Below are 11,100 nucleotides of genomic sequence, written 5' to 3' on the forward strand. Positions count from 1 at the left end.
GTTAATCGTCGTTCATAGTTTTAAAATGCCAAAGGTACACTTTCAGCTGTCATTCTTCAAAAATAATTCAGCCCTGGCCGGTTTGGATCAGTGGACAGAGCGTCGTCCTGTGGGCTACAGGGTCCCGGGTTGACTCCAGTCAAAGGCATGTACCTGGGTTGCAGGCTCCTCCCCTGCCCAGGCCCTAGTCAGGGCTCCTGCGGGAGGGAGTCAACCGATGCGTTTCTCACATGGATGTTTCTCTCTGACTTTCCGGTGAGGATTAACAAAAGAAAGATAATGGCTCCATGGAAAGAACATCGGCCTGCGGACTCAAGGGTCCCGGGTTCGATTCAGGTCAAGGGCATGTACCTGGGTTTCAGGATGGCAACCAGTTTCTCTCTCCCTTCCGCTCTCCCTAAAAATCAATGGAAATATCCTCAGGTGAGGATTAACAAACAAAAATCACAATTCATTGAATAGAAATTCTTTTAAAATCTTTAACCTGTCTTCCACCCCTTTTCTATCTCCATGAATTGCACTCGCTTATAAAACCTGCATTTGCAGCTTCGCCTTCTTAACTATGGGTAAGCTTCAGGAGCCGACCTGGGTTTTATTACCGCAGAGTTCCGATAGGAAATCTATATTCATTCTTTACATACCCGTGGTATTAGTCTTAGCTTTACAGACCAAATAAGATCTCAGGGTGAAGGTTGTAGAAAATGCCTTTTACTTTTGTTGTTTTGGTCCCACATTTTTATTACATCAGCACCTTTCCTAACCACCCATTAAAAATGTTTTCAGGTGCCCCTCCAATCTTCACCTTCATTTCCCCTTTCTGATCCTGCAGATGGGCACCGCCAACATTTCCATTAACTGCCCACTCCTAACCCAGAAATATCCTGTCCAAATACTATAGTTTTCATTTGTTCTTAAGAGTTCTATCATCTAATCACAACAAAACAAAAACTTCACGTAGAGAAGTTTCAGTGCTTCTAAACTTTCAAAACACTCATCTTTGCTTTTTAATTTATAGCTATTGACTCACAGCTGGAAGTAACTGGCAACAGACTAGAACTCTGCTCTCGGTTTCTTTTTTTACATTAAAAATATAATTTTAAAACACAAAGTTGTAGTTCAGAAGTAAAATAGCACACTTGATTTGTGCATTTTACTAATAAAAATGAATTTTTAAAAAAATGTGCACATTTTAAAAAATGTTATTGATTTTTCTTTTATAGGAAGGGAGAGGGGGAGAGAGGGAGAAACAATGATCTGTGAGAGAAATTTCGATTGGCTGCCTCCTATACGCACCCCGACTGTGAATCGAACCCACAACATGGGCATATGTCCTCACCAGAAATCAAACTGGTGACCTTCTGGTACACAGGACAATGCTCAACCAACTGAGCCACAATATATATTATCTACTGACTTCCTTCTATGGAAAATAAGCACTTAACTCTTCTAACCACTGCTGGAATTAGCCACACTTGGGCTCAGAGGACACATTTTAAAATTCCTAGAGTTGCAGGGTCCAACAACAACAGCCACACTCTTTTTTAAAAATTTTATATATTTTATTGACTTTATAGAGAGAAAGGAACAGGGAAATATCCTCAGGTGAGGATTACATGCCCTTGACCAGAATTGAACCCAAAACCATTCAGTCCTTGGGCCGATGCTCTATCCACTAAGTCAAACCGGTTAGGGACAGACACACTCTTTTTATAGAGATGTGGTAGTAACCTAAGCTTTTAATTCAAATTATCCTATATAATAAAAGCCTAATATGCTAATTGTCTGGTCATCTGTTCAACCAATCAAAGTGTAAAATGCTAAAGACATGCTAAGGCCACTCAATTGCTCGCTAGGACATGCACTGACCACCAGCCCACCTGGACTGAGCAAGATGGGCCGGACATGCCCTAGAGCCCTCCTGTGGTCCCTCCACGGCCCCAATCGTGCACCAGTGGGGTCCCTCGGCCTGGCCTGCACCCTCTCGAAATCTGGGTCCCCTCAGGTGATGTTGGAGAGCCGGTTTCAACCTGATCCCACAGGCAAGGCAGAGATACCCCACTGGTACACGAATTCGTACACCAGGCCTCTAGTTAGATTCTATTTACTTTAATAATCATTTTCCTTCCATTAGAATACACCCATTTGTTTTAAGGCTGAAAAGGTAACATTATTACTAAACTGTTTTCTTCTGGAGTGTTTCCATTTTATTTCCTGCTGCTATTGCAGCCTCCTCAGGTGTCTCTTTTGCTACTTCCCTGAACTCAGAATCACACAATATCAAAGCCAGAAGGTACCTTACCTGTGTTTGATTGAGACAGCAATGCCTTGACAACTTTTTGCAGCAATAAAAATGGTCTACACCTGTGTTGTGCAATACAGTAGCTGCTCGCCACATGTGACTAAGAGCACGGACATGTGGTCATGTCACCACAAACTGAACTTCCCATCCTATGTGTGTTTAGATGTATATGGCCACTTGTGGATACTGGCTACATGGGACCAACCTCTGCCTTAGTTTACAGCAGCAATTTTCAACCTTTTCCATCTCATGGCACACATACACTAAGTACTAAAACTCTGTGGCACACCAATATATTTATATTTTTGCTGATCTGACAATAAAAAGGGGTATAACATTGGTTAATTCATAATGGATGGCTATTGTGCTGGCTGCTGTCATTTTCTTATTTAACAATCAAGGGGAAAGAGGTCAATGCCCCTGACTGTATAGTCAGGTATTGCATGTTTTAAAAATTTCCTGCAGCACACTGGTTTACAGTGAATGGGGACTCAGAAGAAAAGTGACTTATCTGAAGTTAAGGATCCCTAATACACTCATTATCCCCCTGTACTGGCACCTCCTACTCCTAACTCTGCCTTCCTTCCCATTTGGTCTTCTTTAGTCTGCTGACTTTTCAGTTGCCTCCTTTCTATCAGTGCTAAAGAAAAAAATTGCACAAAATAAATATAACCCCTAGTTGAAGATTAAAAAAGCAATAAATATTTAGGCCGTTATATCACAAATGATGTGAAAAAATAGTATTGTCTTACTGTTTTCGCCTGGCTGGCGTGGCTGGGTGGTTGAGCATCAGCCTATGAACCAGAAGGTCCCAGTTTGATGACCGGACATGGTACATGCCTGGGTTGTGGGCTCAATCCCCAGTTGGGGGCGGGGGGGGGGCGAGGGGGGGGCATTGTGCAGGAGGCAGCCGATCCATGATTATGTGTCATCATGATGTTTCTATCTCTCTCTCCCTCTCCCTTCCTCTCTAATATCACTTAGAATATATTTTAAAAAGTTTTCATTACCTTGGCTGGTTTTTCTCAGTGGCTAGTGTTGACGGTTGGAATCCAGGTCAAAGGCTCATACCTTGGTTGCAGGTTCCCCAGCCCACAGAGAGGCCATGTGCGGGAGGCACCAATTGACATGTCTCTCATGTCCATGTTTCTCTCTTTCTTTCCCCCTCCTGCTTCCCTTCCACTCTCTCTAGAAATCAATACAAAAAATATCCTCTGGTGAGGATTTTTTAAAAAAGAAGTTTTCATTGACATTAGAGAGGAAGAGGGAGAGAGAGAAACATTGCTGCCTCGCATGCACCCAGACCAGGGATCAAATCTGTGATCTTTCAATACAAGACGCCCAACCAACCGAGTCACAACAGCCAGAGCTTAGTTCTTAATTTCAAAAGCAATTTTCATCTATTTCAACTTAATACATATCTGCTGGGCCTGTCCCATCACCAGCAATTCACAGAAGGTAAATTAAGGCAGAGAACTGGAATGCCTTTGCCTAAAGTCGTACGCTGAATGGTTAATAAAAAAGGGTTGAGAGTTGGAATTCACTGTCTTTCAACCAGAAAACAGTTATCTTGGACTGGAATAAGCACTGTTGTTTATGGTCAAGGCTTTCTGAAGTAACTTTAAAAAAAAAACTTTAATTTTTGTTTTTTTAGAGAGAAGAAGAGAGAGTGAGAAAGGGAGGAAAATATTGATGTGAAAGTGAAACATTGATCAGCTACCTCTTGCATATCCCCCTACTAGGGATCAAGCCTGCAACCTGGGCATTTGCCATGATGGGAATTAAACAAGCAACCTTTTGGTGCATGGGTCAACGCCCAGTGGAGCCACACCAGCCAGGGCTCTGAAGTAAGAAACTGAACTACTTTAGAAATACAAGCAAATTTTATTCAGGTTCTGTGATACCAGAGAAATTTTTGATGATGGAAGCTTTGCCTACATTCAGGATACTTATAAGGTCCCTAATTAGGCCTGGACAGCTAAGGAACTGTTGTTACTGACCCATTAGTAGAGCTTTTTTTTTTTTCTGCCTGAATTCTTTGATGTCGAATAAGGGCTGAACTTACCTGAAAAGGCCTCCCGCACTCATAGCATTCATAGGGTTTTCACCTGTGTGGATTCTCTGATGCTGAATAAGAACTGAGCGTCCACTAAAATCTTTTCCACATTCTTCACATTTATAGGGTTTCACTCCAGTATGCACTCTTTGATGTCCGATGAGATGTGAGCGTTGATTGAAGGCTTTTCCACATTCATTACATTTATAGGGTTTTTCTCCAGTGTGAGTTCTCTTGTGCTTGCTAAGGACTGAGCTGTGACTAAAACTCTTCCCACAGTCATCACACTTATAGAGTCTTCTTTCCCTTGGCCGCCTCTCTAACCTGCCCTCACTTTCAGTTGCATTTTTGGATTCGGGATGTTGAGAAAGGACTTTGTTCAGTCTGTTATTTACCTTCCTAAGGAATTCCATGTCCTTTGCAATATCTTCCTTTTGGGACAATTCTTCATTCTCAGTCCTGGTTTTATCACCTGTAACAAACAGGGCCTATTTTAGGTTTGAGAAGCAAAAGCCTATGGAAGACAAAACATGCAAAATGTTACAAATGTGTCATGAAAAAGTGGAAAGCCACACACAATGTACAAATTAGGTCTTTAGCACCATCCAAACACATGCTGACAGGGAAGACAGTGAGAGGCCTGGGAGGAAGACACCAGCAAGACATGACGCCTGGGAACAGATTAGGAAGAGATCAAGGGGTTACTGGGCAAACCAGTACAAAGGCAGAGTGGTAAATGGGGACTACAGACATTCTGAGGATAATTAATAAGGATCTAAGAGGAATGTGTTGAGTAGAAACCACCAAAGGGGGAGGAAAAGGCAGGAGGGGACAGTGGGTGGCCTGGTTCATGTGCTGGGTTGAATCTATCAGTCCTTATCTTGTGTCCTGTTAGGAAAACCAACTATGTCTGGTGGACTCTTCCCTGGGTTTCAGTGAAACCCCCTTTCTGCTTCTCTTACATCTTCTATAGTCCTTCACAGAATCCTCCTCCTCCACCCAAACTTAACTGGGTTTCTTTTGCTTTAATTAAAAAGTTACGAGCCTCAGGCAGAGGCTAAAATAGCACCTCCTTAGATCCAAGAGCCAGTGTACCCAGTGGTCAGAGTGTGACCATCCAGATTACAACTCCTCAGATCCATAAGGGACACACTCGGGTGGCAGACTCAGTGAGCACCAAAGCCCCACTGAAGCAAGTCTTGCCCCCAAAGGGTGTCTTCAGCACAGAAGTTCTCCCACTGCAGACACAGCTGGTTCTCACAGCCAATTGGCCTGGATCGAAACATTCCTCCAATTCCTCCCAGTGATAACTACAACAATCAAGGCTTGACTACAACAAGACTGTGCACAAAGCCCACAAAGGGGTGCACCAAGCGTGTCCACCTCAGGTAATTGGGGAGGCTGAGCCACTGGGCCCTATAGGACACCTAGCACACAAAGCCACTCTACCAACACAGGGAAGCATAAAAAATGCGGAGACAAAGAAACAGGTCACAAATGACAGAAATGGAGGAAAGCAAACTACTGGATATAGAGTTCAAAACCACGGTTATAAGGTTTTTCAAGAATTTTCTGGAAACCGCTGATAAATTTAGTGAGACCCTGGAGGATATGAAAAAAGACCAACTAGAAATTAAGCATGCACTGACTGAAATAAAGAATAATATACAGAGATCCAACAGCAGACAAGAGGATCACAAGAATCAAGTCAAAGATTTGAAATACGAAGGAACAAAAAATACCCAACCAGAAAAACAAAAAGAAAAAGGAATCCAAAAATATGAAGATAGTGTAAGGAGCCTCTGGGACAACTTCAAGCGTACCAACATCAGAATTATAGGGGTGTCAGAAGACGAGAGAGGGCAAGATATTGAAAACCTATTTGAAGAAATAATGACAGAAAACTTCCCCTACCTGGTGAAAGAAATTGACTTACAAGTCCAGGAAGCGCAGAGAACCCCAAACAAACAGAATCCAAAGAGGACCACAGCAAGACACATCATAATTAAAATGCCAAGAGCAAAAGACAAAGAGAGAATCTTAAAAGCAGCAAGAGAAAAAAAGTCAGTTACCTACAAGGGAGTACCCATACAACTGTCAGCTGATTTCTCAACAGAAACTATGCAGGCCAGAAGAGAGTGGCAAGAAATATTCAAAGTGATGAACAGCAAGAACCTACAACCAAGGTTACTTTATCCAGCAAAGCTATCATTCAGAATTGAAGGTCAGATAAAGAGCTTCACAGATAAGAAAAAGCTAAAGGAGTTCATCACCACCAAACCAGTATTATATGAAATGCTGAAAGGTATCCTTTAAGAAGAGGAAGAAGAAGAAAAAGGTAAAGATAAAAATTATGAACAGCAAATATACATCTATCAACAAGTGAATCTAAAAATCAAGTGAATAAATAATCTGATGTACAGAATGAACTGGTGAATATAATAGAACCAGGGGCATGGAAAGGGAGTGGACTGACAATTCTTGGGGGGAAAGGGGTGTGGGATGCAGGAAGAGACTGAACAAAAATTGTACACCTATGGATGAGGACAGTGGGAGGGGTAAGGGCAGAGGGTGGGGTGGGAACTGGGTGGAGGAGAGCTATGGGGGGGAAAAAAAGAGGAACAACTGTAATATTCTGAACAATAAAGATTTAACTAAAAAAAAGATGTGAAATGTATTATATAGCAATTATACCTCAATAAAGCAATTTTTTAAAAAAAGAAAAAAAATTACGTGTGTGTGTATATATATTCTTATTGATTTCAGAGAGAAAGACAGAGAGAGAGATCGAAACATCAATGATGAGAGAGAATCATTGATCGGCTGTCTCTTGCACACCCCTCATTGGGGATCAAGCCCATAATCTGACATATGCCCTGACTGGGAATCAAACTGTGACCTCCTGGTTCCTAGGTCAACACTCAACCACTGAGCCACACCAGCCCGTGATGGGGTTCTCTTTATATGTTCTTCCTGGTCAATCTTGCCTACACCCATGTCTTCTGTCATCTACCCAAGATGACTCCCACATCTCCACCTCCTCCCACACCTTCCTCCCAGATACAGAACATTTTAAACTGCACTGCCTGCTGGGTTTTATCCACTTGGATGTTTCACAAGCAACGAAAATTCACATGTATAAAAACTGAACTCACGCCAGCTCCTCTTCACATAGATACAGGCAGACATCAGAGATATTGAGTTTAGGTTCCAGACTACCACCATAAAGTCATGATTGCAATAAAGCAAGTTGTAACCTTTTTGATGGTGGAGGGTTGTGCCTTCCATTCACGGAAAACACATCTGTGAAATGCAATAAAGCTAAGCGCAATAAACAAGGTCTGCCTGTACATCCCCTTCTGATTTTCCTGTCACTGACAACATTATCTGATACCCTACCGCCCACAACCAATCAGATCTGCTCATTCTACAATAAGTAAATATCTCTTGATTTTCTCCTTTTCTCTCTCCAGCCTTATTCCTGCTCTAGTTGACCATCCTCTATATTTGAGAGTGGTCTCCCCAACCCCCTGATATAAACATCGTTTCTCTCTGCTATTGCTGTTATTTCACTTACAGACTTTATAAAATACGTCATCTATGATTTCATTATCTAGAAATAATCTTTGTCTACATTTATAGGTAATCCTTCCAATCTTTTTCTATGTAATTTTTAAAAAATGAAATCATGGACAGTGATTTCTGTGTCACCCACTTCTCTACTTACAATTCTCTGAGAGCACCCCAGCTGATGGGATGAAGTTCGGTTTCCCTAGTATGGTGTTCAGGAATCTTCACCACTGGCCTTGATGTTCCTCACACAAAATTCTCCGTCACAATCAGACTCAGAGCAGCTACTCTTAGCATGTGTGATGCTCTTATGCTTCTTCCCCCGACTGCTCTCTCAGCCTAGAATGTTCCCCATCTCAGCTCATGCAAACTGGTGCCTCGCAGGCCTGTCATGGAGAAAGCTTCCGGAAGAATTCAAGTGCCTTAACTTTTATTCCTTACCTCATGGTACCTGGCATAGAGCTGCTGCTCAACAAATATTCAATGACAAAGGAGTGAAGAGAACAGGGGTCTCAATCTCACCTCTAAAGCCAACCAATAACCAACACTCCACTTCAAAGCACCAACAGACTCCTTTAAATTACATTTAGGTGAATGTTGTGTCTTCCAGATAACAAGCAGAAATATCTTATTTAAAGGAACTTCTCAGATTTGACAAACCACCTGGCAGGGACCCTAGACAATGAGAGAACCACACTGGTGAAATTTAAAGTAGTGAGGAGAGTGGAGAAAGTAGGTAAAGCTTGTGTGTTTTTCAGTGTAACCTGAGGATACACTACACACCTGGTTTTAATTAGTGCTGTGATTAGTAGGATGGGGAGCAAACCACAACCACAGTCCTGTCAACCTTATTTGCAGAGACACAAACAAAAAGCCTGCTGTGATGACTTTTGCTCTCTTCCCCACTCCTCCTAGCATGGGGGTGTATTACAGATTAAATTGTCCTGACCCAATTCAATCCACTTGGATTGTATTTAGAAAAAGGGCCTTTAAACAGGCAATTAAGGATAAATGAGATCATAAGGAAGGGGGCCTGACCCAACAGGTATAAGAATAGGGAGGACAACCAGCAGAGTGAGGACACAGGAGAGGCTTCACCCGAAAACAGCTCTGGTGGCACCTTGGTCTTGGACCTTCCAGCTTCTAGAACTGTGAGAAAACACATTTCTGTTGCCTAAGCCCCCAGTCTGTGGAATTCCATTCTGGCAGCCCTAGCAGATTAATACAGGGTGTCGTACAAAATCCTCTGCTCAAAATGGAAATTTAAGGTAGTGTAAAGCTAGAATCATCAGATATCAGATAAAAGTATAAGGTATTAGGCTGAATATTTAAGTCTCATCCTCAATCTATTAGGGCAAATAACAACTTTTAAGTCTAATGAAAAGATAAAATATAATTCTTCCCAGGATAGGGCAAGGGTGGGAAGGTAGATAAAATCTCCCACAGGAGGAACAGCTGGAAAGGAGGTGACAGTGAGAAAGCGCCTCTAACTAAGGAGGCACCTTCTCCCTCACACAGAAAACTTGCTCCTTACCATTCCTTTGGGGCTCCTGCTGGATCTTCTCAGGGTAGAGCCGGACAGCCAGGGACTCATGTGGCTGTCCCAAGGGGGCCAACTTGTCCAGAAGTGTGTCCTGTGTTTCTGACTTGGCCAGGACCTAGGAACAATGAAGCATGATTGAACTTGTAAGGTAAATTTTGTGAAAGAACTGAAAGAACTTCAGAGAAGAGATCAAAAGTAGCATCTGCCAAAGACTAGGGATATAGAAAAAGGGACAAATTCTTGTTAAGCTGCAGATGGAAATAATTACTAAAAAATAAGAGAACTATCGGGGCGAATCTCTACTGTTCTGGACACAGAGTGACATTCAGTGTGCCTTCTCACAGCGACCTGCTGAAGCCCAGGGTTTCCAGTCCTGCAACATGGAAGGCACCTTAAAAGCCATGGAGCCCTACTCCCACCCAATGGGGCGTTTCTCCTATCACTTGTCCAGTGTTACAGCCACAAGCAAAATGTGTTTACAGAACACTTGAAACAGGGCTAGTAACAACTGAAATCTGCAAAGTGTATAATAAACACCCAATTTTGAACACAATACAAAAAACAGTTCACTATTATCTTGACTACATATTCTGTGATGAATAAAATATACCACTCAATTTCACTTTTTATTTGAATGTGGCTCACATTATATTTGTTTGATGACGCTGTTCTGTCAAGCCCCTGATATCTACCAACCCCAAGTTGAGTACTCCAATGAAAAGGTGGTATTTTTTTCATTACAAGGTAGCCAAGCCTATATGTGGCTATAAACGTTAGAAATTGTTTTCTTCTGATGCGCATTTGCCTTCCTGTAGCTTCTCACTGACCCCAGCCTTCCACACCCACACAGACTCACTCTGGTGTCTCTTACTGCGCCCTCCCCAGTCCGTTCTTCCCTAGAATCTCACCCCGAATAACCCGCGGTGCTCTTTCACACGCCCTTTGCTTGGCTGCTCTGAGCCCTGCCGGCCACTCCCTTGCCCCGGCTCTGGCGGTTTGAGCTCCCGCTCCAGCTCCTCCAGCACAGCCACCGCCTGCGCCCCGGTCTCGGAATGGTGGCCCTGCACCCACACCCGCGGGCCCCGGGCAGGATGCTCAGGAACCGCCCCAGCACCAGCAGGTCTCACACCTGCTCCTTCGTGCGGGGCTCTGGCCGCAGCCACAGCCGGCGGAGCTCGCGGAGCCGGGACAGGGCTTCCCGGGCCCCGGCGCGTCCTGGCAGCGGAGCTCCCGCCGGCGCAGCCCCCGCCCCAGCCGCGCGCCTCCGCCTCCTCGGGCGCAGGTCCCGGCTGTCCCTCGGGGGCCGGGGCTGCGGCCATTCCGGGCCGATCTTCAGATTCACCCTCTGTTTGGAGCTGATTCAGGAGAACCTTGGAGTCTTGTCTCGGAAAAGAAGTTGCTGCCACAGAGAAATGACGAGCTGCTGGGAACGCAAATGCCCGAACGGAGGCAGAGGCCTCGCAGGGGCTGACGCGGCTCCGGGTCTAACTCCGAGCGAAGCCCCATCCGGTCCCGTCGGGTGATTCTCCCGATGCTCCCGGGGGAGACGCGTGCGGGGTCGCGGCCGGGAGCGCAGTCGGCGCTGCGGGGGCGGGAGCAGCCGTGAGCCCGACGCCAGGCCCCGCCGCGGGG

At 44.2% G+C, this 11,100-nt stretch overlaps 1 protein-coding gene across 1 annotated transcript; it reads right to left on the reverse strand.

Moving 5' to 3' along the window:
* Positions 1-4,163: 4,163 nt before the first annotated feature.
* Positions 4,164-10,787, reverse strand: LOC138996109 (zinc finger and SCAN domain-containing protein 16-like). Its single transcript, XM_070397072.1, is given in 4 exon segments — positions 4,164-4,405; positions 4,408-4,827; positions 9,460-9,583; positions 10,377-10,787. Coding segments are annotated over 4 exon segments (1,083 nt in total). The 3' UTR covers positions 4,164-4,277.
* Between the last annotated feature and the right edge of the window lie 313 nt (positions 10,788-11,100).

This window comes from Myotis yumanensis, unplaced genomic scaffold, assembly GCF_028538775.1.
Source record: "Myotis yumanensis isolate MYYU_CA2020_CCGP unplaced genomic scaffold, mMyoYum1.0.hap1 SCAF_17, whole genome shotgun sequence".
In the NCBI taxonomy this organism is placed as follows: Eukaryota; Metazoa; Chordata; class Mammalia; order Chiroptera; family Vespertilionidae; genus Myotis; species Myotis yumanensis.